Below are 27,520 nucleotides of genomic sequence, written 5' to 3'. Positions count from 1 at the left end.
TCATGGGTTAGATAATCGATGATATGGATCACGTGACTATCACTTACGATCGTCTACCGCATACAACACTACGGAGCACCTACAGCCTCCCTAAGTACGCCGTAGATACCCAAGTCCATTACATAGAACAATCCATCATGGTTCGCCTATACCGAGTACACACTATTAATGTCATACATCCATCTGCAATCCCAAAAACCCCCTAATTGTACTGCATGTACGTCGCCGTCGAGTTGAACTTCAGGTTGCCCTTGATCACCTTGTCCACTGCCGCCAAAAAGTCCTTCTCGGTCGCGACCTTGCGGCGGGCCCGGATGGCAAACATTCCTGCTTCCGTGGCCACACTCCGAAGCTCGGCTCCCGTCGCGTTCGGGCACAGGCGCGAGATCAACTCCCACCGAATGTCACGCTCCACCGACATGCTCTTGGCGTGGATGCGGAGGATGTTCGCACGGCCCTCCACATCCGGCAGAGAGAACTCGATCTTGCGGTCAATCCGACCGGGACGCATCAGAGCCGGGTCCAACGTGGAGGGTCGGTTGGTCGCGAACATGACCTTGATGTTACCGCGGGCGTCGAATCCATCCAGTTGCGTGATCAGTTCCAGCATGGTACGCTGGACTTCGTTGTCACCACCGGCCCCATCGTCAAAACGGGCACCACCGACGGCGTCGATTTCGTCGAAGAAGATAATGCATGCCTTCTTGGTGCGGGCCATCTCGAACAGCTCTCGCACCATGCGGGCACCCTCACCAACGTATTTCTGCACCAGTTCACTGCCAATGACTCGGATGAACGTCGCATCGGTTCGGTTGGCCACAGCTCGAGCACAAAGCGTCTTACCCGTACCGGGGGGTCCGTATAGCAGAGCACCCTTGGGCGGATCGATACCGAGGTTGACGAACCGCTCGGGGGACAGCAGAGGCATCTCCACGACCTCCCGCAGCTTCTCAATCTGCTCCTTGCATCCACCGACATCGCCATAGGTCACGTCGGGCTTGTCTTCGACCGTCATCATCGTCACGCTGGGGTCGATCTTCGGAGGAAGGGGCAACATGATCTGGTACTTATTCCGGTCGACACTGTAGATCATACATTAGCATGGAGCGCTGGGAGCGACCATCGTCGGGATTCTGTAGACATACCCAACCCGCATACCCTCCTCGATATCTGTCGGACTCACTCGCTCCCCTAGGTTGACCACGAACTTGGCGATCTGTTTGACATTGATGACATATTTGCTCTTATCCGAGTCCTTCTCGTCTTGGATGATCTTCGTACAACGGGCTACCTGCAGTGGTTGTTCTTCGGCCATGCGCTGTCTATCGGCAGCAACATCCCAGAGATGCGGAGGAGCCAGACCGGTGTCGGATTCCTAGACACGTCAGACAGTTGCCGGTTGGAGGACCTGGGCGATTAGAGGGATTACCTTGACGCCAATCTTCTCATTAACACTAGCCTGTCTGTCCTTTATTTGCTTTTCGAGCTTCTTCAAAGCGTTGGCGTAGGGCGCGGCGCCGTACGTCTTCAGCACCTGAATGTCCCTAGACGGAGTCAGCCGGAGCTCATAGCTCCACGTCCATCCAACCAGACCCAGATAACATACTCATCGGACAGAGGAGTGATCTTCTTCTCAGGCTCCTCGTCATCGGCGTAGTTCTTGCTGTACTTCTCCCAGTTCTCACCCGTGGCGCTCGGCATGGTGAGAGGCGGCGGCGAACAGACGGGACGGGGTGGAAGGGGTTACGGGACAATCAAGAGAGGAATCGATGGGTTCGGAGTATGCAAACGTGTTAAGACCGGAGGCAACGGAGAATCAACGAAATTGATGGGATGTGATGGAGGTGGTGGACGTGAGGCAGAGAGTTGAGGTTGATGGTGAGCTTGCAGCTTTGGGTGGTTGCGTCGGTTGGAGCTGTTTTGGCACTAGCGCCCGCCAAGCATTAAATCAGCAACCTGGAAGAATTTCCCAAGTGCCGCCGCTCTCTCTTCCCCCATATCAATCATTCCACCTCTTTCTCCTACTCTCTTCTCACCTTCTTTTCTCCCCGGTTCGCATTGCCTCTTCCTTCACAATGGCGACCGCAGTCTCCCAGGGGACCGTTGGAAACAACTCCTTCAAGGTGTGTGTTCCTCGCGGAGATGGAAAGACTCAGTTGTGGGCCGTGACTGATAGTCGGACAGGACAAGGAGAAGCCCATGGCGGTGCGGACGTCCAACATTCTGGCAGCTAGAGGTACGTCCCCGTCTTGTCGGTCGTTGAGGATTGTCTATGCTGACCCCGTACAGCCGTCGCCGATGCCATCAGAACGGTACGCTTCGCCGAGATTTGTTTGGAGTCGCAGATGAGGGGCTAACCTATCAACCAGTCGTTGGGTCCCAGGGGTATGGACAAGATGGTATGATCAAGTCTCCTTCGCTGGATTGGTCCCTACTAACATATCTCTAGATCCAAACGCCCAAGGGCAACACCATCATCGTACGGACACCCCTCCCGCCTCCTGAATCCCGCTCCTAACCCCCCCGCAGACCAACGATGGGAACACAATGCTGAAGGATATGAGCGTCATGCACCCTGCCGCCAGAATGCTTGTCGACCTGAGTGCTGCCCAGGATGTCGAGGCTGGAGATGGTACAACATCAGTGGTCGTGATCGCAGGAAGCTTGCTCGGCGCCGCGGAGCGTCTCCTGTCCAAGGGTATCCACCCCACGGTCATCTCTGAGTCCTTTCAAAGAGCCGCCGCCGCGGCGGTTGAAATCCTCCACAACATGTCTCGTCCTATCAACATGATGGACCGCTCGACTCTCCTCCAAGCCGCTTCTACCTCCCTCTCCTCCAAGATCGTGTCGCAGCACTCCGGCCTTCTTGGCCCCATGGCCGTCGACTCGGTGCTGAAGGTTGTCGACCCCAAGACCGCAGACAACGTGGACCTCCGGAACATCCGTATAGTGAAGAAGGTCGGCGGCACGATCGAAGACAGCGAGATGGTCGATGGTCTGGTGCTGAACCAGCCCGTCATCAAGAGCAGTGGAGGACCCACACGGATTGAGAAGGCCCGGATAGGTTTGATTCAGTTCCAGCTGAGCCCTCCCAAGCCAGACGTATGTGGACGACCGACCCCGCGTTTCCCCCATTCGATAAAACATACTCACCGCATGGCGCCCACAGATGGAAAACCAGATCGTGGTCAACGACTACCGCCAGATGGACAAGATCCTCAAGGAAGAGCGCCAGTACCTTCTCAACATGGTCAAGAAGATCCAGAAGACCAAGTGCAACGTCCTCCTCATCCAGAAATCCATCCTCCGTGACGCCGTCAACGACCTCTCTCTCCACTTCCTGTCCCGTCTGAAGATCCTCGCCATCAAGGACATCGAACGCGATGAAGTCGAGTTCCTGTCCAAGACCCTCGGCTGCAAGCCCGTCGCCAACGTTGACTCCTTCACCGAGGACAAGCTTGGCACCGCCGATCTGGTGGAGGAGGTCCAGGCCTCCGGTGCGCGCTACGTTAAGATCACTGGCATCAAGACCCCTGCCACCGCCCACAACCAGACCGTGTCCATTGTGGCCCGCGGTGCCAACAACCTCATCTTGGATGAGGCCGAGCGTTCTCTCCACGACGCTCTTTGCGTCATCCGTTGTCTGGTGAAGAAGCGTGCCCTGATCGCCGGTGGTGGTGCGCCCGAGATCGAAGTCGCCCAGGCGCTGGCGAAGCGCGCCCGCGAGCTCACTGGCACCGAGTCCATCTGCTGGAAGGCCTTCGCGGACGCCATGGAGGTCATCCCCACCACGCTGGCCGAGAACGCGGGTCTCAACTCGATCAAGGTCGTCACCGATCTGCGTCACCGTCACGCCCAGGGACAGCACAACGCGGGTGTGAGCATCCGCAGTGGCGGCGTGAAGGACGATATCACTGAGGAGAACATCCTCCAGCCCCTCCTGGTGAGCACCAGCGCGATCGAACTCGCGGCGGAGACGGTAAAGATGATCATGAGAATTGATGATATTGCTTTGTCGAGGTAAAACGGTGGAAAACTGGAACATGGGAAAAGTTAAGATGGGGTGTTATCATGACGAGTAATTCTACCTGAATCAGACGACTTCAAAAGATAGATACATTGTGGTTATCAATGCACATAATTGTCTACTCAAGGATGGCTATAATCGTATCGACGTCTGTCTAGACAGTCTGTTTAGGCCAGACGCACATGCATCTTCATTATAGTACAAGTACACATAGTCATCATCCCGGCGTCCATCCATCATTCATCCCAAAGGGCCTGGCGAAGGCTGATCATTCCGGACGGCCGACCCATTCATATGTACACTCGCACGACCATTCGAGCTCTCCTCGTACGCAGAAGGACTTAGCCGTGGAAGACGAATGCGGTCTCGCCACGGGGCGCTCGCACGATGGGCTCGATCGTAGATATTCCTCCTGCACAGGGGGTCCAGGACGTTTGTAGCGAGATAGTGTCCATCGTCGGTCAACACAACGCCCCATTTCTGGAAAAGCCTTCCTTTGAACAGCTTTCGGATGACTAGAAGCACGAAAAGCACGATATGCTGGGTGAAGTCAGTCGGTCTGTATACAGCCCAGAACCCTGAGCGATAGGAAGTCTTACCACGCCATAAGCACTAGCTACATTCCCAATCAGCTTGTCCTTTTCCGTTTCGCGGCCTCTCCACCACTGGGCACTGGAAAACCCAAAGAACACAAGACATCCGATCAACCCAATCCAGGCTGGGACAGGCTGGAACCGCTGCAAGTTGACGCGGGGGGTATACTCGGGAGATGTCCGGCAGTAGTGGGGGTAATCCCTTTTTAACACCGTTTCGCATTTCTTCAGCCTGGGAGACGGGGGAGATGAGCAAATAGACATCAGTCGGAGGGTTAGGTTTCACTTGCCAGCGGTGATAACGGATGTATGCGAGGCAGAGGGCTGCCCAGACGATCATACACGCAGTGCTGGTTGATATCGACATTTTCGTTATAACCTATACCTGTGTCAGGGAAGAACGCATAGATTGGGGACTCAACATACGTCTTCTCGCCCGCACCCTATTTGGAGGAATGGGAGCCAGGCAAAGGCCAACGTCGACAGGAGTAACGCGCCGAAGGGGACACCCGTCTTCGTGTCCACCGCACCCACCCACTCAAAGTTCTTTGTGATCCAGTTCGGCGTGGTGATCAGCTGGGCGAGGCCATACATGGAGCGGGAGCTAGCATAAAGGGAGGTGTTGGCAGCCGAGACGACGCTGAATATAAGGCAACAGTTGAGAAAGCCAGCGATGTTATAATGGCCGGCATTACTTGCGGCAACAACAATCATGCTGTTGTAGTATCGACCGTGGGAATCCCCATTGTTACAGGCAGCATCATCTGAAGACAGAAGATGGGAGTCATCTGGGGGAACTGTAAGGCCTTCTCCGACAGAGCACATGATGTAGAAGAGGGCCACCGCATAGACTGTCCACCTGGACGGCCATCGTAGAGCGTGCGTCGAACGTGCCTCGAAGGCGGCCATGGCGGTGATCTCAATTCCCTGAAAGCTGTACGCTACGGAGGGAATGGCGAGGCTGAATGGCTATCAGTTAGTCCTGTGCATCGTGGATACCGGTGGGTGTGAAACCAACAATAAGGCCATAGGATATGACCAGGTGTCGAGATCACTTGACTTGGTAAACCAGTCCGCTAATGCATTTGAGTCAGTTCAATAAGATCATGGTTAGCTCGAGGAGACTCACAGGCACTCTTGACATCGCCAGTATCACCTAGAAGGGGGAGTTAGCTTGTGGGATACTCTATGATCATAAGACCATACTTCTGCTAGGAATGATATAGAGATATATGGAAGTCCCAATAACCAGGACTACTTTCAAAGCGCCGCTTATAGTTTCGATAATCCCGTAGTACTTGAAGGATCAGTAAAACTGACGATAGGTAGCTTCATCAAGGGGAAGGTCCTTACAAAAACCCCAGTCATGTTCAGCCCAAACATAATCAAAGGACCTATCACATAGAACGCAAGAGCCTGCCATGCCTGGCGATCAGTGTTTTGCTCCGTGCGCCAATAATCAGTCAAAGTGGCAACGGTTGCATTCTGTATGGCGAATGCTGCTGCATAAGAGTACCTATTCTTGTCAACGCTGACGAGCATTCCCAGAATGTCGAATACTATACCAATAGCAAAGCCCGATCACGAGTCCTAGATCAGGATCCACAAATTCCTGGACATAGGCAACCATTGAATTAGGTATAGGGAACTGCTGTGTCATCTCCCCAATGCACTCGCCCACGCAGATGGTTACACAGCTGATCAGAACTATCGATATTATGAGACCTCCGGGCCCGGCGTTCTCCAAAGCCGACCCGTTCGACCCAAATATGCCATGGCCAATAACAGCAGTGAGGAGAATAAACTCCCGGAATGTCAGTAGGTAATCTGCGACTCGACTTTACAGGACTTACAAAGATCTGGTATCCGTAGAGAGTTTGGCTGCCAGCGAAGAGATGAGTTGGCACTGTGTCTCAATACGGAGGATATCCTGTTCTCTTACGGGGGATCGCCAACTTACTGGAGCTGACCACGCGGAGTGGGATTCGGCATGTCAACACGTCGAATGCGCTTATATAAGGTTCGTTCCACTTGCAGATTATTGAAGCAAAAGAATGTATTCGACAAAAGACAACGATCCCAACGACGTAGGATGCAAGCACTGCTTATGTCTGCTGAGCCACATCATGCCCTGCGGATTGAGGCAGTAGACACACGACACACGGGGCAAGATCGAAGAGCCTCGGAAACCGTCGCACAGACGACGAGGCTGTGGCAGCCTCTCCTCCAGAGCACAGAGATAAGAAGGAATATCCTAGCGGGTTGACGGGATTGGATGTTTGCTCGCCTCGTACCGCTGCCCGCCAATCATTACCATAAACCCTGATAGTGGCACCCCCTCTTGGTTGCCCAACCGTGCCGCACGTCATGTTCGTATATATCACCGATCAGAACCAATACTGGGGAATGATCTACGTTACGGAGTAAACGGTTGCAGAGTGTTGGAAGAGTTCATTAAAGCACACAAAGTACGAACAAATCCTGGTGGAGCCTCCGTAGCGGAGGCTGGACATCGTGATGCCTTACTACGTTCTCGATTACCAGCACTCAGGATATATTGACGAAGAAGACCTCCAAAGCTATCTGGAGAAAGAATACCCTCAGCCGGGGGCTCCTGAGTCTTATAACATCGCGGTGAGATGACGACATGCCATGAAAAGTTTCGTTCCAGAAGGACCTTATTGACCGGTGGAGAACAGCTTGTGAGAGGCAGATGGACCTTCGAACTGGATTTGCCCTTGAGTGATCCTGATGTAAGTGCTCAGCCCCTTTCAGTCTATTGGAACCGAGACTGAGCACTCGACATGGCAGGAAGACGTGCGGTAGGAGGACCCGCGCCACTTGCGTCGGCCGACAGAGACTGACACCATAGGAAAACAGATTCATCGCCTCTGAAATTTGCAGACTCAAACGACGAAGCTCACGGACCAGGCGTGATTCATCGGGTTAGAAAGCCGCTCCTGAATGGACTGGATGGGGGGTTTGGTGGGTTTCAGTATTGTCAGGAATGACAGGGATTAGCCATTGCCACATAATCAGCAGATTTTGCCTCGTGTTATTCGAGAAAATGGCCAAGGCTGAGGCTGGACAAGGCTGAGCATGTGTTTGCTCCGTCTTCATTTCCGCTTGAGGGGTTTTGGGCCTATCATGTCTTCTCCCGGTGCAGCGTTTTTCCCCAAATAAGCGACAGCGTATTTTCCAGAATTTTTTTTGTGGATTAGTAGTACTTTTAAGGTGTAGGATTACCCTTATCGGCGAAATCCGCGTGCAATGTACCTTGTACTGCGATGGCGAGGTCGCATTCTGGGCATACAACTGTGGCGGTACAGGCCCCGTGTTAGGCGCTTTAGGGGTGGGGTTTGTGGAATATAATAAACGATAAGGACTCCTTTATCAGATGCTGGGCACGTCGGCACTTCAGCAGGCCTAAACAAATCTCACCATGGAAACCGCTGATGTCACAACATGTCCGTCTTGGAAAGCCTACTTCCAAAATCTCGCGGAAGACCAGCCCGCAACAGTGGATTACATGGGCCTCAAGAGCCGTGTACAACAACGGGGGAAAGATTTATTCACCACAGAAGACGATTTACTTAACGTCAGGATAACGGATATATCGCAAAATGGTATCTATGGAATTTTTTGCGATATATGCGGATATCGTCATCGGCTAATACCATAAGACAGGCCTCGATGTCTATAGCAAGGAGTATCTAAGCGTCAGCGACATCTCCGGAGATACCGACCTTGACTTCCATAATGACGCTCGTGTGAGGATAATGTGAGTAGCAGCTTTAGTAATTTTCTCCGAGTTCCATGGACTGACACCATCTGCAGATCAATCTGTTCAGAGACCTCTCTCGGTCCACTATTGATCCCAGCCGACTTTATGGGAAAGATTATGCAGAGGCATAAAGTCGATCCAAGCTTCCTGCAGGTTCTGCTGTCATTCAACGAGGCCATATCTACTTCCACGACAGGAGCGAGGAACGCCATGATCTGCTCTGCGAATGAATTAGACACATGTCCGTACCCACCCACTAGTCTGACCCTGTCTGCCTCTGACAAATATATGTAATAGATATCTCTTATCAGATGTTCTACGTTGAAGCGAAGCATCTGGACCGACCCAAGCCTACCATTTCCTTTCGACGGACGGGCATATACCATCACCGCACAGCCAACAGAGATCTCTTCATTATACTACATCCAAATGAGAGTAGCAAATTCGACACCCGACTGCAAAAATTTATTGAAATAGACAACTCAACGAACCCACAAATGTCTATTGACGTCGCTCGCCTCGCCTCATTTATCGCAAACCCTGCGATCATACACTCGATTCTCTTTTCATCTTTCACAGATAACTGGAGATGGTATATCTGTAATCTAGGAGAGGAGTTTAAGAGGATAGTAGGTCTTCTCCATTTTTCTTTACATACCTTCTCGGGCGATCATTGTGCTAATTTAGGATCCAGAATGATTACGCATTGACCAGATCTCGGCCTGGTATCACCATGGACCCCAATCAAAGTCTGGATGAAATCACGGAGCTTCGCAGTGTCGCGGACTTTGTACACCTGGCTAGAATATGCTGCAAGGGGAACCTTGATATCATCCGGAGGTTACAAACAAAGACAGCTGGACCAACCAACACTTATGACATATTCGAAGCGACGATCTCGGGATGCATTGCAAGCTGCAAAGGATTAATACCGCGGATTCAAAATGCTACTGACATGGTATGTTGCAATTAGTAATGCATAGGTATCGATGGCTCACTAATAGACGAAGGTTGGATACATTCTGAGTGCACGGAATCAACTACAGGCCGCCGAAACTCAGAGACGGGCTGCAGAAATACAAACACAAGCAGCTGGCACGGGCAGAGAGCTTCGTGACCTAACAGCCAACCTGAAAGATTTACAAAAGCATACTGTCGACGATAGCTCTTCCATCAAGATTATTACTGTCATGTCTGCCGTGTATCTTCCGGGTACATTTGTTGTCGTAAGTGTACCGATTCACTGTTCATATCCGCGCACGACTAACGGATGGCAGAGTCTATACGGAATGAATTTCTTCGATTTCGACGAGGCCAAGAGAGAGATAGTTATCACCAAAGACTTCTGGATCTTCGTTGCAACATGGGTACCATTGACTGTTCTCACTATGGGAGCTTATGTTCTCATTGTTTATTTTGACAAATGGTGGAAACACGAGCCTTTTCGGTTCTTCAGTCGACCGCGATCGAAGCGTTTCCAATAGCGATACGCCCAATTCTTGTCATTTTTCACCAGTGGAGCCCATTCACATCGCATCGGAAAAGGGCTCACTAGACCAGGCGGGTTGCAAACGAAAGAAGATACTCCCATATATCTATGACTGCATGTACCTAACGTTTTCCATTTCTTCCCGCATTTCGAGTTTCTCCATAGACATAGAGCCATATATAGGAAATACCCAATACCATATCACATCTAAAGCAACAAGAAATGTGGAGGACTCTCAACCACTGTTTACAAATATGCCTGCTGTTGACTTCCCAGATTCAATCAAATAGATAGAAAGTAAACTTTATCAGGGGCCACTCTCCAGTCATCCGGATACTGCTGCGCGCAATTTAGAATATCCTGATAATTTTGACCGTCCACATTTCGTTTCGCTCTATCCGCTCCTCGTGCACACAGCATCTGACAAGCGTCTGTCTCCAGATTTCGTGCCGCCTTGTGGAGGGGTGTTTCGCGGAGGTATGCATCCATAGGATCGATCGAAGCACCATAACTCAGAAGAAGTTTGATTCCATCCAACCACCCAGCGGCAGCAGCAATGTGCAATGCCGTGTTGTTTTCCCACATGCCGTTCTTGTCGGGGTCGGCATCGTTAGACAGGAAAGCTTTCATGATTTCAAGATTGCGGTTGACTACAGCGTACTGCAATGGGGATTTTCGTTCGCCCCAGAATTCAACATTCACATCCAGCAAAGGTTTATACTCGAGTAAAACATGGATAAGCTCGATTCGGTTGTAGTCACAGGCCGCATGGATAGGCCTCCAGCCCTGTTTAAAGTTAGCGAAGTAAGAAACAAGCAAGCGCCCATCAAACATACATGGTAGAAATTCCGAAAGTTCACATCCGCCCCATTGTCAAGTAGCAGTCTAACCGATCGTACATCGTCCTGCCATATAGCTTCTTGAAGCGCGGGTCGCCCGATGCTGTTAGCAGAATTAGGGTTCGCCCCGTATTCTAATAACAGCTCGACCATATCGGGATGTCCTTCCCCCGCTGCCCAGTGGAGAGGGTTGCGCCCCGCCATATAAAATGGGTGCAAATCACAGTCCCGGCAGTTACGGCTGTACTGGCGAATATGTACTGATGCTCCATGGGCAAGAAGAAGCTTAGCCATGTTAATATCACCGGTCTCAGCGGCAATTGAGAGCGCAGTGCGTCCGTCTCGAGGGTCTTGGGCATTGACATCAACGTTATTCAGTAAGAGACTGACCACAGGGGTCGTGCCACGCCTGACAGCGCCGAGGAGCTCCTCTGTCATATGCGGATCGGGCGCTTTAGGAGTTTGCTGTTGCGTCAAGGTGTCGGAGGAGACCGAGCCGCTCTCAGATTTTGTTAGATTCTCAGACTCATCTGGCTGTGCTTTCACCCAGTCTATAATTGCCGAGCCAACATCATCGTTGAACCGATGTGCAATCGACTTCGGAGCCTCTCCTTTGTTCTTGAGCTCAGTTGTTTTGATTATAAGGATACTGGACGTTGTTGGAATCAACCATCGACTGCCAAACGATACGACTAGGGCCGGAGACATACAGTGTGATACTTCCCATAGAATCCGAAAGAAGAAATTTTGTCTGTTGCAAGTCATAGACGGCGGAAAATATGCCCTTCCGTTTGAACAGCCACCAGATAGACCTGCGAACATCGATGCCTTCCCTTATCAAGGACCCAGAATTCAACAAGTCATTTTTAGGATTACTCTCCGTCGGATCAGCGCCATGTGAGGTAGATCTCCTTGTTTGGGAAGAAGAGCTTAGTTTTTCTGTCACTTCAATACAACAGTTGTTGCAGCTATCAATAAGGCTCAGAAGATTCTCCATCGGGCTCCTAATTGTCTCATCTTGATCGACAATTCTTTGCGCTTCCTCGGATTTTAAGGCAACTTCTAGATTCCCCAGGAGCGTGTTCAAAGCTTTAAGGTCACTTCTGAGATTCAGAATCTCCTTCGGCGCATTTTTGATTGTCGTAATGACTCCATAAAGCGTGACGGAGGCTTTTACCGCAGCGCCAGCAAGTTGTAGAGCTGCTGCCGCTGTACTAACAGGCTCCATGTTTGTTGAAACGTAAACACTAGAATGCTTGCTGGGTTTTATGTGCTGAGGGGCGAGAAGGTCTGGGGCTGAGGGTTGACAGTCAAAACAGATGCACGCACAGCCACATTACAGTCGATTTCGAAAACAGTTTCCTCTATGGACTCTCACGCATTGTTTCTCGTCGGCTCGTTTTCAGAGCCAAATGAATCATTGTAAAATACAGAAAATATCCACAGATTATTCTAGTAGGATTCTTGAGTAGGGAAGGATCTGGCAATCTGGCCTGATCCACGCTTACCGTCCTCTCTTCCTTCCTTTCCCTCCACGGTTTTCTGTCTTCATCTTGTACCTTTTACAGTACATGACGAAGGCTATGCTACTACTGTAGGGGACTAACCTTGGTAGGCTAACATAGTCGTATGAGCAGGGCAAGATCTACGAGGATCTACCAAGCTGTATCCACTACTTCATAGAATGGCGGGTCACCATCAATAATAAGGCAATTGTGAAGGACACGGAAGAAGATCTGGTCTTAGCCCCAAGTGCGTACTGGCAGCTTTTCTTGGAAAAGAAAAAAAGAAGCTACGGACTGTCCTTGGACAGAAAGTGTCCCGTGACAGACAGGTCAGGGCTGACGACACCGCCATTGTCGTTTCAGTCAACGATCGTTCTCAGCGTGACCTGACTAAGCACTTCAACAAGACTGACATTGTGGCATTGTTTGGAATACAATCGAGGGATAGCTTGGGATGTGGTCGAGTCAACTTTGTCGAGGCAAAAGACTCAGACTGAGGGACAGTTTTAATTGCGTAGAGGATTGCACTTCCCCACCCGCTGGACGGAAAGTCGAGAATAGAGGTAAGTGTCTGCCATAAATAGAATGCTTGGCGATCGAGATGCCCAGCTAGATGCTGAAGAACATGCATGTGGTCAGCAAACGATTTGGCGCCACGTTTATGACTTGATGAAATGTGATTCGCCTGTATGCCACTTGGGCCCCTACTGCTGGCTGAATCCAGTAGGGAAAGAGCATTATCGACTTCGCACATAAACCCTCAGGCAGTTGGTCACATATGCCGAGAAAGAGGGTGTCTTAGAGACACACAAAGATGTGCCTGATGAGATTCGGGAAGAGATATACATGGAGGAGCAGCAGCGGCTGGAGAAAGGAAAGCGCAAAGGCGGTAATGTCCTCGAAGGTGGAACGCCATATCCTCCTATCAATATCAATGTCCTCCCATCGCAGTCTCATTGGACATCACGGCTTCCAAGGAGGTTGTTGACTCAGCGGGGCTAAAAGATATGGGTCCATTGAAAATTCCCGGATTCAAAGACGTAGCTGCCAAAGAATACGGTGACTAGCTTACATCAAGCGTACCCGATGATACCCTCAAGGCTGCATTTCGACAAGCCTGCAACATAACGCTGTCAGATGGCTTTCGTATTGAGCATATCCACAAGGATGAAACCCGGAATCGTTCGGATTCTTGTAGAGAACATTCGTAAATGGGTTGAAAACGTGAAGAAAGCTACACCCGTCCTTGAGGTGATATAGACTCTTTTGTGTCGGCGTTGGGATTGGCGAATTGGATGCGTTTGTCGAGGAGGCTCTAATCCAATATGCACAGAGCTAATAATCGATTGAGTTGAATTTATCGATTATACTCGAGTTTAAAGCAAGTTAAGTGCCTCGTCTGCGGTGATGCGGTTTGACGGTAAGAATCGCATCAATCCTTGAGTCACTCGTAGCAGAGGTTTGAGCTTTGGGTCGTGCACGGTCTCAGTAAATGTCTGTTCGAGCTTCGACATAGCGCAATCTGGATCGTAATTAGTAACAGATGACATAGTGCATCTATTTGCTTATCTTCAACCTCCAGATCGTGGCTAGATCTCGTCTGCATTGATTTCCACTTAGACTCCCATTCAGTCGGCAGTCTCTCCACGAAGCCAATCATTTGGAAAACCAAAACTTCATCCTCATCAAGATACCAGAATGGGTATGTTGTGAATAGAAAGGAATAGATCTAAATTTGATACATCAGTAAACCCGTCTGCTGCAGAAAATACATGACAGCTTACCATGCAACCTGTGCGCCACAGATCGACGCGATAATCAAAGAAATCCGTGAAAATCGTCTCTGGTACCCGCAATGTACCTGGCCGAGCCAAGCTTTTAGGCTCTTCGCCTTGAAGAAAGCTCTCCCCAAAATCAAGAAGTCGAATATCTTCGTCGTCCTCATCGATCCACTCGACCCATTCTGCTGCTTTAACCAGCTGTTTTGGCAACCCATTTTCTAAAGGCGTGCCATCTAGGCGGGCTAGCGCCTCGATTTCCGGAAATCCAAGAAGTCCAAAAAGTTGCTCCTCTGTTGTGTTCAACAGATTCGTACAACTAAATGCGATATTCCGACCGCTAATGTCTAACATAAAGTGAGTACGATTATGCCACCACGCAAAAAAAAAAATGCTCAGACAATGCACTCACCACCATGACACATGCCGGCACCGTGAATGAACTTCACGGCTTTCAAAAGCTGTGTAGACATCCGGATTATGGTTTCCGCACAGAGCTTGTCGTGGCTCTCATGGTAGTCTGCGAGGACTTGATCAACGGAAGGGCCAAGCAATTCAAATACGAGGCATTGATGGACCCCATTGGGACCTTCATGAGTAAAGGAATCAAGCAGTTGCACAATATAGTTTGAAGATAGGTTCCCTCGATAGGTTCCCTCGCGAATGCCTCTCAAGGTGCTTCAAATTTTGCAGACATCCCCGAATCTGCGGTCATGACCTTCAGCGAGACCCATTGATTTCGGCTGGCCGAAGATTAGCAACGGCTAAGCAAAAGATCTTACTCAGTCGATAAACTGACACTCTATCCTTCGCAAGCCATACAGTCGAAAAGCCACCCCATCCTAGCTTATGACGTACGCTGTAACGACCATTTTTGACTGTATCTCCAAGGCTGACAGGATGGTACCCCCCAGGCGTACCTTGACAAGGACCCCTCTGTATAGAGGAGATTACTTTGGTTGAATAGAGATAGATCCATATTGGAATTCAAGGCGAAAGGGAGCTCGGAGGCGGTCTCAGGAAATGTCAGACGGAGTGGAGGGGCATTGAAAGGAGTGTACAGTATACGAGTTTCGTGAAAGTTACAGTATTATACGTAATGTGTCCGTTCTAGAAATAAGATCTATCTTTAGGAAACTGTTTTCGAGATCAACTGTACTAAAAGCCGATCTCTCTCTCATTTTATCCTACTTAGAAGATTGTCAAAAATACAGTGTAAATCCTGCTTCAGCATCTCATCTTTTCGGATAGTTATCCTGCTCTTACCCTCCCAAGTTTCTAAGTCATACAGGTAAAGCAAGAAACAGACATGATACTGAGGGAGCCATATATACACTCTGAACTCAACTCGACCGCCGGCGATCTCCGTAAGAAAACTCCACAATCTCAACAGTGCCATCGGTATTGCATAAAACAACGGTCTGGCCGGTCCTCGTTGTGAAGGCTCCCAACACCGAGGATGGTCTATAATCAGACTGAAGCCGGCAAAGCTCTCTCGTGACCCCGATGGTAGCACCTGCTTCGTGAGGTATCAAATACTCTTTGAGGTGGCAATGAATATACTTCTTCTCCAGACGGATCAAGACGTAGTCACCACATGTAACGCTTTCCAAAGCGTTGTCAAAGATAATGCGCATCCTTTCTTCGAAAGTCCCGCCAGGACCACCTTCTAGGACCAAAGAGAAATACTCTCGCCTGTCAGTCGCTACAAAAATGCAGCCTGGGCGTGATTCATATGGCATTATCGCACATCCAGCACGTAGCCTGGAGTAGGGTACTATGGGTACTTCGGGCCCTCTCTATCTTAAGGTTAGCCTTGCTTTAGGAAAGGGTAGGTGATGGGTTACCCGATCATAGTGTGTCACAGAAAGGTTCTGCAGACCACCGCCGGCAGTACAGTTCCATAAATAGAGCGAATCAGTACTAGCGCCCTGAGCCCATGCATACAGGCGGTTTCCGGGCTTGTCAAACACAGCATGCATGAATTTCTGAGGATCGTTCCCGGAACATCTCAAAGGAAGTTCCTCAGTCGAATCATTCCATTTCGGTCGGACAATTATATCGTTGTTGAGAACAAAAGCAGCCATTCCTCGAGACGACATGGCTACCGATTTTAGCGGTTGTATAGCTTCGGAATCGATGATATCCAGCTCGGAAGGGCTGTCCAGGCTACCGAGTACACACTATACAAGATGTCACGATTTGACTCACAGCTTCGTCGAGTCAGAGACTTACCAGTTTCCTTTGGGCTCTTCTACAGTAGCCCCACACGGCAAGATAGGGACCTTCGATCGATATTCCCGGATTCTCCCAGTCACTGTAAGTAGGCTCGACTATTCTCCACAAATCGCGAGCTGTAGGCACGCATGTCTCTGGATCGAGTCCAAAGACGAGAAGTAAACCTCCGCCGAAATATACAAGTGGGACTGTGGACAAATGGATAGAGCGGGAGACTGCCACCAAGACGTCGCGTCTTCCAATACGTCTTTTCATTGCCGTTAACTCTTCAGAAGGCATCATTGAAGGCAACACATGCTCTAGCAACCGTATAATGGGCCTCACTCTAGTAGAGCTACCAAGAATTCGAGGCATCTCCACATTGGCGGGGATAGGGGCCACCCATTCGTTCACTCCAGGGGATAACCGACGGCAGTTACGGTACCTCGCATCGGATAAATTGTCGCAGTGGTTATAGACATGGTCTACATACGTGACCAGATCGGAAGAGTTGGGCCTCCTTCGAGGATCAACAACGAGAAGTCTCCGGATTGCGGCTGCCCAGCATCCTGCTATCCGATGAGGCTGGGGTGTATTCTCAACACTGTTGAGCCATTCGTTGACCGAAGTGTTGACTTGATACCCTGGTCCTGTGACGTGCCCACTGAGGACTTCATAGAAAGCCTTGAGCTGACTCGATTCGATACGTTCATTCTTGAAGGTAATGAAGCCATCCCTCCGCCCTATGGCCCACGCAAGTACCATGCTGAATATACATGCGAACGACCACACATCGCTATGGCGGCCAACACCATGTCGGCTTCGGAACTCGGGGGCTTGATAGGTCTTCGCATTGTTTTTTGGAAATGTATACATAGTCGCCTCCCCGTTCACGGGAGGAGGCGCTAGATGTGTGACTTCTTGCACTGACGATATACCGAAATCGGATATAATCCACCTGCCAACCGACGAGTCTGGATCATTTCTGATCAATATGTTGTCCGGTTTGAGGTCCATATGTGTGAAGTAGATTTTGTTTCCAGCCTGGTTTGTGACTTCTTCATGTAGCCACCTGACTGCGTGTGCGAGATTATGACACTGGTGTAGTAGAGGTTTGAAAACCGACGGGTTCTCTGGAGACAACGACACATCTGGGAAATAAATTGGAAAGTCGTAGCTTACTTCATCGACTGCGTTATCTTCATCGTCTTCGCCGTCGATACGCCCTTCATGCAGGAAGGCAAACAAGTCACCAAGTTCAGCGTAGGGTGTCAGGATATAGTGGCTATTCCCATGACTGATCGCTGCTAAAGCCTGTAAGATATGTACCTGTTGGGTGCGGCTGTAGGCTATGTCGCGGAGGTTCTTCACTTCTGCCTCGAAGTGCCTGAACTCTCTAAACTGTTTACATGCAACTAGGTAGGGCTTCTGGACGTTAGGCACTTTCCGCTAGTTCTCTGAGGTCCCCTGCGCTACTTACTTTGCTATAAGATGCTCCCAGTTCGTCTGTGAAGCACTCAGAGGCTATTTGAACTGCGTAAACGGCTCCATACGAACCCCTTCCCAACAATCTTATCATTCTCTGGAAAGGAAGCGGACGGTCCTCACTGCACATTATGGATAGATGAGACTTCGGGATGATAACGGGACAGAATTTGTTCTGCTTCTCTCTGAACAGCGCCATATGAGGCTGGTATGTTAAAAGTTGGCTGATCTGTTCCGGTTCCAGAGGCATCTCTTGGTCCGTAAAACGTGGCCGGAGAGGATTATCGGCGGCAAACAGTTTTCGGCGGAACTCTTTGAGAGTATCGATTGCCCCGATCTCGATAAGCACGGAGAGGATGACCAGGAGCTTCTTCTTTATGATGACGTGCAACCCGGGAGGAGAATCCTCTCCAAGCAAACTTCGGATTCGATCGTTTGTCTGCCATATTCGTTTTATTCTGGCTCTTGTGATGAATTCTTTGGGTACAGTTGGTTCTGAAGACCTCAAGGTTGCTCTACCCAGTTCTTTGAAAATTTCATCGACTTGGGAGTCCCAACTTTCCATGTCTGGAGGAGAAGGGGATGAATGCAAAGGTCGAACTGCAGGTAATACTCGGGGAAATTGAGTCTCGGACGGAGACGCGGGGAACTTTGCCCCTAAACCATTTGGCTTGGTCTAGTGTCCTGACACGTAGATGAGGCTGTGGATTGAGGCTCTTATCTGTCAGCTGCCCCTTTGAGGCTCTCATCCCTTATCTGTGAAATTCATAACTCTCCGGAGAGGGCCAAACGATGAGTGTTCCAAGAAACAGGGCTAACGTGACCCCATCAGTTACTCTATAAAAAGGCTCTTCCGCGTGATAATACGAGGCTGAACCGCCTTGGCGCTCCCTTGTCAAACAATATGCGGGGGCCAAGATTGAATCATCGCAGTGATTTGAACTTTTTGGCAAACGTGTGATGTAGAAATGGATCATCAGTTTCTGGTGAAGATAGAGGATGTTGGTTGTTTGTAGGAACAAACTGATGGAATGAGGAATACACTTACTCCCGTAGACTACCTGGATCAATATGGTAGAGAGAGTATACTCACTTTTTACAGAGTAGGTTCACCATCGAGGAGGCCGACTTCTTCTACTTCACGGGCTATAGCGCTCTCCCTCCAAGCTCCAGTGTCATGGTAGACGGGCCGAGACGTTAGATTGAGCAGACAACAATCGTGGTCGCACCTTCAACCTCCGCGACTAGTCTACATAGCATCATCGCTGGCTTTTCTATAGTTCCAGTGTGTATGGAGAGCGAAAACAATACCTTCGTCACTGCGTATCCGCGGTCACTATACCAACCCCTGGACTCGACACAGTCAGAGATCCGTTTGTTGACTGTGCATCCCTCCACGACAGAAGACCGCGATGAACGAGTCCAATGCTCGATGGTCACGGTCACCCTCCCCAAAGTCAAAAATGAATTCCATGCCTTATCATATACGACGGGTGAGGAGCCGCCCAGCAAACTCATATCAATCAACAGCTACACGGTTTTGGTGAGCCAGAACCTGCATGAGATGCTTCTGAGATATCGGAAGATGGCCAAGAACGGTCCAGATGAGCTTCGTATGACCTTGCCCCTCTGGGTCGACGCGATCTGCATCAACCAGGAGGACATGATCGAGAAGAGCAGCCAAGTCGCTATGATGGGGTTAGTCTATGAATCGCCGTACCTAGTGCTGTCATGGATTGGGCTAGAAGCAGCTGATAGTGATTATGCGATGGATTGTATTGACGATCTGGCATGGGAGATTATAACAGCCGCGCAACAGGATCAAGAACCGCTGGCAGCGATTCGGCCCGAGCACAAGCATCTGTGGCAGAAAGATGGGAATGAAAGCTGGGAGCATTTCTGGTACGCCGCACGCAGTCTTCTAAGTCTCCGTACTGGAACCGGGCGTGGGTAGTCCAAGAGCTACTTCTATGCGACCAAGGACGAGCAGTTGTGCTCTGCGGCAATAAGATATTTAATTCCCTGCAGATCGTGATAATAGATACATGGCTCCGCAAAGTACAAAATTCACCTTGTCCCCCGCTCGTGGACCCAGAATTATGGGACTGGATCAGTACAGGTAATGGACAGAGAGATTTTGGCTGCTTGCGTTCCACGACTTTGGCCGCATCAGACCGCTAGCGAGTGAAGCACGAAAGCATGGTGGTTCTGCCTGGGCGTGGACGAGACTACTCGATTGGACTCACACCAGACAGGCGTCTGATCCGCGAGACAAGCTGTTCAGTATGAATACGCTGGCTCCTGGAGGAGTCAAGCCGGACTATACCCTATCTTCAGAGGATGTATATACCCAGTTTGCCACCCAGTTCGTTCTTAACACGGGCCGACTGGGATCCTCCTTTGGTACGCCGGCCATGGAGCATTACCTGAATCGAAAGAAGCTATGGCAAAACATCATCTGTTCGTGCCGTCCTGGGTACCTAACTGGGATGCCTTCTCCAAAGACCCGAGGCGCCTTATGATATTTACCCACGATGTTGCGGCATACCGGGAATGCCACAGGCTTGCTCCTCAAGCACGACCGCACTCTGTCGGCAGACGTGTACTCAACGCCTACGGTGTTCAGTGGGGGCAGGTGTCAGAGTGCTATAAGTTCGACGGCGACCAAAGCAGGTTCATGTCATTTTGGCTGGAGCGTGTTGGTGAAACCCAGCACTCTCGACGCTACGTCACGGGGATTCCTATGCTCCAGGCTATGGCAAGGCTGCTGCTGCTGGATCTTGACCCAGAGACAGAATTCACGGAAAATCTCTCGCGCGACCCACGCGGACTAGTCAAGGCGGTTGTATACGCCAGTCGGCTGTTCACGACGGACCCGCTGTCAGCACTAGAGAGCTTCTCACCAACCCGAGTGGCCTAACAGCATACTTAGCCCAAGATGCAGGTACTGAGAGCTTGTGGCAGGATCATCTCTCTGCGACGAATCAAGCAATCGACAATTTTCGTGCCCGTCTTGCTCTGGCAGGTCGCAACGAATACTACCGGTCGAGTTCTAGCTTCTTCACCACTAGCTCGGGATACCTCGGATGCGGCCCCTTGAATATGGAGAAAGGGGATCTCATCTGTATCCTCTTTGGTTATCCATGGCCCGTTGTTCTGCGAAGAGTCGACTCCCACTACATCTACCTTGGATCTTGTTTCGTGTTGGGAATTGTGGACGGGGTGGCGTTACAGGGTATTGATGAAGGATCAGAATGTATACAACGTTTTGAGATCGTGTAGATGTTACGACGCCAGAGGAATGAAGGCAACACATACTGGTTAGCAATCTTGCACCTCAGCCAGCATATAGTCTGTGTAAAGTGCAGCCTGAGGCATCACCGGCGTCACCCGCCTCCGATATCAGCTACTTAAATAGTGCTTACTTCCCCCTTCTCCCAACTCCCTCTGTCACAAATCCACACATCAACATGGCCGACATCAACCTCGTAGAGGTGGACTCCCTAGAGGCCCTTGTCATCATCGACAATGAGCTCGATCCCATGTCGCCAGCTGCCCCAGACACGGTGCAAATATCCGGGCTGATGAACACCATCGCCGCGAACTCCCCGAGCGAACTCCACGACCGGGGCGACGCCCACAAAGAGCTGCGCATGGAAGACATCTGCTGTTCGGCGCATGGGCTGTCCATCCTCGTCGTACGCAACCTGGCCCCTCCCCGCGCCGCAGCAACCCCGCAAATATCTACATCTCCCAACTAACCCGCCATCCAGACCGCCACCAAAGGCGACAAGAGCCACTCGGTGCTGTTCGACGCAGGCCCGGAACCAGACGCATGGGCGCGAAACGTCGCGCGGCTGCGGCCGGACCTGTCTACCGTCGAGCTCGTCCAATTGTCCCACTGGCATCGGGACCATTCCGGTGCGTCCTGTCCTGTCATGCCTGAACTGCCCCAGCTAATCGATGAGGTCTAGGCGGGCTCGTTCGAGCGGTGCAGATGATCGCGGACGCGAAGCGCGCCAAGGGACTTCCGGACGGTGTGGCCGTCGACCTGCACCCGGACCGGCCTGCGTATCGGGGCATCGGGTTTGGGGAGACGATCGTGTCGCTGCAGGCGGATCCGACGTTCGAGGAGATCGCGCGGGCCGGGGGCGCGGTGCAGCTGCATGACGAGCCGCATACGGTTCTGGACGACTTCTTCCTGGTCTCTGGGGAGATCCCGCGGCGGACGGCGTACGAGGTCGGCGCGAAGGGCGCGATGCGCTTCGATCCTGAGACCGGGGAGTGGTCCTCGGATGAGTTGATCATGGAGGAGAGGTTTCTGATGTGCAACGTGAAAGGTGCGGTGACTGGGACGAGTGGTGCGGAGTGTTGGATGCTGACTTCTGGCAGGTCGGGGCCTTGTGGTGTTCTCGGGGTGCAGCCATGCGGGCGTTGTCAATTGTACGAGACATGCGGTTGATGTGCTCGGCGGGAGTGTGCCGTTGCATGCGGTCGTGGGCGGCTTCCATCTTTCTAATGGCGATGCGGCGCTCGTGGAGAATACGATCAGGGATCTGAAGAAGCTCGATCCGGCGGTTCTTCTGCCCGGTCATTGTACCGGGTGGAGGGCGAAGTTTGCCATTGAGAAGAGCATGCCGGGGTCTTTGGTTCCTTGCACGGTGGGAGTGAAGATTACGTTCTAGATTGGGGCATATGCTGCGACTCAATGGCATATTGTTGGCGATGGCTATATCCTACGTCTAAAACTGCGTATGCAGATGATACTATAGTAAGAAATGGTTGCGACGTATAAGTAAGGTAGACCGGGGGGTCATCTCCATGTGCTCCATCTCAGGTATGCAAATATATATATATCGGGATCTTGCAATACCCCTGTCCATACCCACCCAAATTAATCGCCGCATTCAATGAATGGAGATCACAATCTAAACCTGTTACAGATAGACCGACAGTCCGACTCGAAAACAACCATATCATAAGGGGGTTATTCTTTAGTCGTAACCACCGGTCATCTCCAACCCACGCCCAGACAGAACTATCCCAACCCTCCGATCAATATCCCAAGTCCAAGACAACCTGACACAACCGTCCCCGTTGGGGATACCAATCCATCCCACTGCATGCCACACTACATGCATCGGCGTCTGCCAAGACCCCTTGTCACAACAAACATGCAGCCGACGATCCTTCAAAGAAGAGTGGGATGTGCCCAGCGGGCGGTTGTCGCAATAAAGAAAGCAAGTCAGATCAGATCAGACGGATCAAAGGGCTTGGCCTGGTCTGATGTAATGTGTAATCCTGCCGTGCGACGCCCGATGACCACATCCGGGGCGTTTCCGTATGTCTTGTGCCAGGCACGCGGTTTGTCTGTCTGTCTTTGTCTACGCCAATCCTTCCGGGAAGGGTAATGATGGTAGAACTGCACCCGCCGCCTCTACGGGGTTCAGACTATGATGGATATCCGGCAGCCTAGAAGCTGGAAGCAGAAATAGCACACGAACGCCAGGCAGCATCCATCTCCAAGAGATAAGAGGACAGTCCGTATAGCGTATACGCAAGCCAAGCCAAGCCAATTCAAAGACAAAAACGCATAGGGGCCAGCTGATCAGTCGATCTCCCCGCAACCCCAATCCAAGCCCACGGCCCAATCCGTCCGGGACAAGGTCGAAGTCTGTGATACCCTCGACGAGGCAGTGCACTTGACACCGAGGTGCCCAGCGTCGGTCTGCATCACCACCCTCCTTCACCCCCTACCGTCCACCGTCCCGCCAAGACAATAACAGAGGGAGGAATGTATGGCAGTGCTTGGCGAACAGGGGGAGGAGCAGTCGGACGGAGAGGAGAGGCAATCGGAGTGGTCAGAAAGGAGTGGTTGGCTTATCTGACTGGCTTAGGTGACTGTCAGAGTCATACATGCATGAGCATGCAGACGAGCGTGCACTAAAACCCAGAGAGGGCAGAAAAAAGCAACGAGGGGTTGCAGCTATTGTCTTGTCTTTTCTTGGGGACGGGGGATCTATCCACTACTATTCGGGGAGTGTGGGGGGAGGCATAGGGAAGACTTCGATAGTTGCAAACTGCCAAGGAGAAGACTGGATTTTGGTCATGGTCGTCCGTCCGGTAAGTCTGGCGATAAGCTATTCGAACCCTGATAATTACACGCACCGCAAGGTCATTGGCGGAGGGGAGACACAGCAGGAACAAAAGGTTGGAAAAGGGATGAGGCCAAGACGAAGATATCCCCTTGCTGGGGTTGCGCATCCATTGGACTTGGCGGGCGTGAATCATTCCTCGGCTGTTTACTGTGCGTCTCACTGTGCGACTCAATTCAAATATCCCCGTTAGAGTTCAAGTTCCTCAGAGATTTTCTCCGGGGGGAGGGGGAGAGAGAGAGAGTGAGAGATACAGATCATCTTCTGGCGTCATAGAGCGTCTACTATTCATAGCATGTCGAAGGGGGGAGTTGTATTCTTGGCAGTTCACACAGCCCCTGATAGACGCGTTGTCGATCACCCCAACTGTGCTGTCCATTACTGTTCCCGTAGGCAGTTGCAAACTCCCACCGCCGGTTGGTCCTTATGGCAGGCAGAGAGATTCTCCTCCAGACCAACGTTGCTACATATAGAAGCATTGACATCACGCGGCAGCAAGTGTTTGCTGGCCGGCAGTCGCGCGTCTTTGCCGGTTATCTCTAGATAGCGATCTACGCACCGACGGGCAATAGCGTGGCCCCGAACACGTCGATCGAGCGTTCCCCCTCGACTAGTCAGAGCGCTGGATCAGGGCGTTGTCGTCGACAGACCTTCCCTCGAGGGAGAGACGTGCATGACGACGGGAGGGCATCATCGTGGGTGGACAGCATGGTTTCATGTAGGTACGGGGGTTAACATGGGCTACACCCGAGCTCCTGAACGCTCTGTCGGACCCTGCGTGGGTGGTTTAGGATCCGGGCTGGGCGCCGAGAAAAGGCAAGACGATGATAATGGGTTTCCTGCAGCGGACGCAGGCCAGATGGGAGCCGAAACTTCCACCATGCAAGGAGGGTTATCTATGTCCGGTGGTATTTCCACACCCCTTTACGATGCGGGGAGTGATCCATGCAGAAGATCCCTTGGCAGGGTTTTGTGCCTTTTTCTACTGTACAGTACTGCGTACGCCGTAGAGTCGGAGGAAGTCAGCCCCTTTGATATGTATGCAATATGCAACCAACCAGACTACCTCTATTATTGTCCCTTGGCAGCTGGGTCGGTTTAAGCCCTACCCTACACCCACAATCGACAAAGTGGGCAAAATATTGCCCAGGTACGTACCACATAGAAAAATTCTGGCACCTGGTAACCATGGGACATACCCGAACCTGCATGCTCGCAACCATGGAACGGGGGTGTGTTGGGGGCACAGAGTTGCTGGTAAAAACGAACGGCGGCAACGTGCCGAATCCCGGGTTGGACCCGAAACGACGAGTCGCCGACACCAAGCGTGCCGACGGAAATGTCAGAATCAGATAGATTATTGGAAGCGAGCGTCGAGCAAATTTTTCCGGCCGGGAAGATTTTTTTTTTCTTTCAACCCTAGTTATTGTCTGTCTCGTTTACGGCGCGTTGTGTTCTTGTTACGCATATGCCGTACACCTGGCTATACCTACCTAGGTATTACTGATAGGTCTGTTGGAGAGTGCCGGATAGCCGATTCCAGAACGCATCGACCTTGGAGCTCGACGAGAGTGAGCCAACCCCCCCCCAGAGCTGACGAGGGAATTGCACTCGATCAGCAAGTCCGAGTCGGGGGTCGGGTTTAGACCGAGGCAGGCCAGGCCAATGGTATGGTGCAGGTTCGGACTGCTTATCGCGGGTGTGGATGCAGATTGGCGTCATCGCGGCTGTCGGACGGCGTTGTATGAGAGATTTACGTGGAGCGTACGCCGTAGGTAGGTCTGTGCTGGTTTCGAGGGCCTCTTGCAGGCGGTTTATTTTTAAGAGTAGTAGTATGGCGTAGGCAAAGCTACTCCGTACGCCGTTGTCTGATGCCAACCCGTCTCACTACGGCGCCGTACGGGCAAGATTGACGTGGCAAGGTTCGCCTCGGGATAACATCAGGACGAAAGAAAATCCCTCACCAGATCCTCGATGAGACAGCTTGGCGACGGGCGATCGTCCGGTGGAGAGGGGGGGGAAATTGGGGGCATTAATTTCTAGTCGGCTCTCCGGGCGAGCTGATTAGTCAATTCGCCCGGTGAGTGGAATTGCTCTCTAGTAGATTGCGTTAGTGAGCCCCGTCGTCGGTCACTACTGTAGGTACGAGGAGGAGCTATCTGTTCGTGCCTGTCCAGAGGGTTTGGAGGTACGCGGTGGTGCTCCATTATTTGCTCCATACTCGACTGTATACACGACGAGAACGAGATGAAACCCTAACCCTAATGGCAGCGGCGGTCCCGATGCGGCTAGCGGGCTACCCGATCGGGCAGGATCTCGCTCCCTTCCCCGAAGCGGCAATCCCTTAGTCATCTGGCTAGCTCGATTGGGAATCTCGTTCCTCCAACGGATTCCTTGACTAACGCCCATGACTGTCGATTGAGTCCTTCAGAGCTATCGTGCCAATTTACCCGGTCCAAGTCCTGATCGGGCTTTCTCCTCGGACGAGACCTCCAGCCGACGACGACGTCATCGTCGTCGCTTCGAAACTGTCGCCGTTTGCCCCCCGAGCTCGTGGCAATCATGCTTGAAGGGGACGAGCGAAAGTCAAAAACAAATCCAATACGTACGGAGAGGAAATAAAATTTAAAATAAAATAAATAAATCCATGCATCTAAATTGTGTTCCGTTCGATGGGCTTTCTAGAAACACCCAGAACGGCGGATGACTGGTCAGGGAGTCCCCATCTCTTCCCCTCTTTTCTCTCCGCGATGCTGCATATGCCGGGTGCGGTGTGATGGGTGGTGGTGGCAACTCTGACCATAGGGCTAAGGGTTGCTGCGAGAAATAATATCCATCATTATACATGCGATCGTAGTGAGGGATTTTTCCCTCTGCTTGGCCGTTCTGGAAACCTTCTTCTCGTATTCCGGTGAAGTCGGGCAACTCCCCAAGGAGATGAAACAAGACACTGCCAGATGAGACGATGGGATCGTCCTGTTACCCCAGCATCCATGGATGCTGATATGAAAGGCCATAAGGCTCAGCGTAATCTCCTCCCGGTCTGGGTCAGGGTCTGCAGCAATTGACTTCCACTGCGTACCGGTTACCCGACAGTTCCACGGTCCCATGCGCTCGATAACTTCCGTACCACATGGCGGGCCTATATTTCCACAGGGGGGACTTTTGTGGCGATTTACCGTTATCCACCATCGGCTGCTGTACATAGTACGGAGTACACCGTATCATAGAAGCTCCCTACTGATGGGCACTGGAAGGACTGAAGACTGACGGTCTTGGCTGACGTGGTTACATGCCACCCCTGAGTGCACCCGGACAACGGGGAGAATCCCCCGGAATTGATCGCATGCCTGGGGACGCGGGTGATTGGTTCGCTGGCGGGCGCACGGGACTGCAGGAGGATGTAGCGTTGGATTCGGTCGGATTCGAGTCCAGCTGCGAGACGGGGCGGGCTACTACGGAGGAGATCTGGATGGGAGACTGTCTACCGGATGTAGAATGGGCAGCCACGGCGCGCTGGCGAAGGGGATGATACCTCCGGCCGGACTACGAGGAAGTCGATGTGAAAAGAGTGCCGCGGAAAGCGCCAGCACAGGACGCTAGCACGGTCTCCCGTTCAGCCCTTGATAACAACCCTGCTGGTGACCC

At 51.5% G+C, this 27,520-nt stretch overlaps 11 protein-coding genes across 11 annotated transcripts; 5 read left to right on the top strand and 6 right to left on the bottom strand.

Annotated features, from left to right (window-relative positions):
• Nucleotides 1-98: 98 nt before the first annotated feature.
• rpt1 (proteasome regulatory particle base subunit RPT1) lies at nt 99-1,875 on the bottom strand. The gene is made up of 4 exons (XM_073688024.1): nt 1,607-1,875; nt 1,430-1,544; nt 1,146-1,375; nt 99-1,082 (listed from the first exon to the last, which is right to left on the bottom strand). Exons 1-4 carry the CDS (start codon nt 1,699-1,701, stop codon nt 203-205), a joined length of 1,320 nt encoding a protein of 439 aa, XP_073552366.1. The 5' UTR covers nt 1,702-1,875; the 3' UTR covers nt 99-202.
• Nucleotides 1,876-1,962: 87 nt separating this feature from the next.
• Nucleotides 1,963-4,117, top strand: BDV59DRAFT_46772 (chaperonin-containing T-complex subunit CCT4). The gene is made up of 7 exons (XM_073696454.1): nt 1,963-2,123; nt 2,185-2,236; nt 2,290-2,312; nt 2,370-2,399; nt 2,450-2,479; nt 2,530-3,102; nt 3,170-4,117. The coding sequence occupies exons 1-7, from the start codon at nt 2,076-2,078 to the stop codon at nt 4,022-4,024; spliced, it is 1,611 nt and encodes a 536-aa protein (XP_073552365.1). The 5' UTR covers nt 1,963-2,075; the 3' UTR covers nt 4,025-4,117.
• A 39-nt stretch (nt 4,118-4,156) lies between these two features.
• On the bottom strand, nt 4,157-6,889 carry BDV59DRAFT_46800 (amino acid permease-domain-containing protein). The gene is made up of 11 exons (XM_073696455.1): nt 6,581-6,889; nt 6,474-6,501; nt 6,186-6,424; nt 5,974-6,136; nt 5,827-5,917; nt 5,750-5,776; nt 5,639-5,696; nt 5,047-5,581; nt 4,911-4,999; nt 4,627-4,852; nt 4,157-4,567 (listed from the first exon to the last, which is right to left on the bottom strand). Exons 1-11 carry the CDS (start codon nt 6,610-6,612, stop codon nt 4,268-4,270), a joined length of 1,788 nt encoding a protein of 595 aa, XP_073552364.1. The 5' UTR covers nt 6,613-6,889; the 3' UTR covers nt 4,157-4,267.
• Nucleotides 6,890-8,026: 1,137 nt separating this feature from the next.
• Nucleotides 8,027-10,138, top strand: BDV59DRAFT_168062 (uncharacterized protein). The gene is made up of 7 exons (XM_073688023.1): nt 8,027-8,246; nt 8,308-8,401; nt 8,458-8,645; nt 8,702-9,033; nt 9,099-9,362; nt 9,415-9,630; nt 9,682-10,138. The coding sequence occupies exons 1-7, from the start codon at nt 8,063-8,065 to the stop codon at nt 9,886-9,888; spliced, it is 1,485 nt and encodes a 494-aa protein (XP_073552363.1). The 5' UTR covers nt 8,027-8,062; the 3' UTR covers nt 9,889-10,138.
• A 37-nt stretch (nt 10,139-10,175) lies between these two features.
• BDV59DRAFT_197880 (ankyrin repeat-containing domain protein) lies at nt 10,176-11,960 on the bottom strand (the record flags this gene model as incomplete). Its single annotated transcript, XM_073693028.1, has 3 exons — nt 10,176-10,679; nt 10,730-11,381; nt 11,443-11,960. The coding sequence occupies 3 exons, from the start codon at nt 11,958-11,960 to the stop codon at nt 10,176-10,178; spliced, it is 1,674 nt and encodes a 557-aa protein (XP_073552362.1).
• A 1,653-nt stretch (nt 11,961-13,613) lies between these two features.
• Nucleotides 13,614-14,994, bottom strand: BDV59DRAFT_190547 (kinase-like domain-containing protein; the record flags this gene model as incomplete). Its single annotated transcript, XM_073691765.1, has 6 exons — nt 13,614-13,733; nt 13,814-13,966; nt 14,022-14,362; nt 14,428-14,658; nt 14,798-14,935; nt 14,970-14,994. 6 exons carry the CDS (start codon nt 14,992-14,994, stop codon nt 13,614-13,616), a joined length of 1,008 nt encoding a protein of 335 aa, XP_073552361.1.
• A 193-nt stretch (nt 14,995-15,187) lies between these two features.
• On the bottom strand, nt 15,188-18,495 carry BDV59DRAFT_46741 (protein kinase family protein). The gene is made up of 4 exons (XM_073696453.1): nt 17,713-18,495; nt 16,251-17,657; nt 15,863-16,198; nt 15,188-15,814 (listed from the first exon to the last, which is right to left on the bottom strand). The coding sequence occupies exons 1-4, from the start codon at nt 18,280-18,282 to the stop codon at nt 15,359-15,361; spliced, it is 2,769 nt and encodes a 922-aa protein (XP_073552360.1). The 5' UTR covers nt 18,283-18,495; the 3' UTR covers nt 15,188-15,358.
• Nucleotides 18,496-20,766: 2,271 nt separating this feature from the next.
• On the top strand, nt 20,767-21,024 carry BDV59DRAFT_168048 (uncharacterized protein). The gene has a single exon (XM_073688021.1). The coding sequence runs from the start codon at nt 20,820-20,822 to the stop codon at nt 20,997-20,999; it is 180 nt and encodes a 59-aa protein (XP_073552359.1). The 5' UTR covers nt 20,767-20,819; the 3' UTR covers nt 21,000-21,024.
• Nucleotides 21,025-21,106: 82 nt separating this feature from the next.
• On the top strand, nt 21,107-22,580 carry BDV59DRAFT_168045 (MBL fold metallo-hydrolase). The gene is made up of 4 exons (XM_073688020.1): nt 21,107-21,415; nt 21,491-21,638; nt 21,692-22,057; nt 22,110-22,580. Exons 1-4 carry the CDS (start codon nt 21,188-21,190, stop codon nt 22,400-22,402), a joined length of 1,035 nt encoding a protein of 344 aa, XP_073552358.1. The 5' UTR covers nt 21,107-21,187; the 3' UTR covers nt 22,403-22,580.
• Nucleotides 22,581-24,761: 2,181 nt separating this feature from the next.
• BDV59DRAFT_168043 (uncharacterized protein) lies at nt 24,762-25,693 on the top strand. Its single transcript, XM_073688019.1, has one exon. The coding sequence runs from the start codon at nt 24,913-24,915 to the stop codon at nt 25,516-25,518; it is 606 nt and encodes a 201-aa protein (XP_073552357.1). The 5' UTR covers nt 24,762-24,912; the 3' UTR covers nt 25,519-25,693.
• Nucleotides 25,694-25,890: 197 nt separating this feature from the next.
• Nucleotides 25,891-26,565, bottom strand: BDV59DRAFT_168041 (uncharacterized protein). Its single transcript, XM_073688018.1, has one exon. It carries the CDS (start codon nt 26,279-26,281, stop codon nt 26,006-26,008), a length of 276 nt encoding a protein of 91 aa, XP_073552356.1. The 5' UTR covers nt 26,282-26,565; the 3' UTR covers nt 25,891-26,005.
• Nucleotides 26,566-27,520: the final 955 nt, after the last annotated feature.

This window comes from Aspergillus ambiguus, assembly GCF_047715705.1.
Source record: "Aspergillus ambiguus strain CBS 117.58 unplaced genomic scaffold BDV59scaffold_2, whole genome shotgun sequence".
NCBI classification, from domain to species: Eukaryota; Fungi; Ascomycota; class Eurotiomycetes; order Eurotiales; family Aspergillaceae; genus Aspergillus; species Aspergillus ambiguus.
The sequence above is the reverse complement of the archived record's forward strand: the minus strand, read 5'-3'. Positions and strand labels throughout refer to the sequence as shown.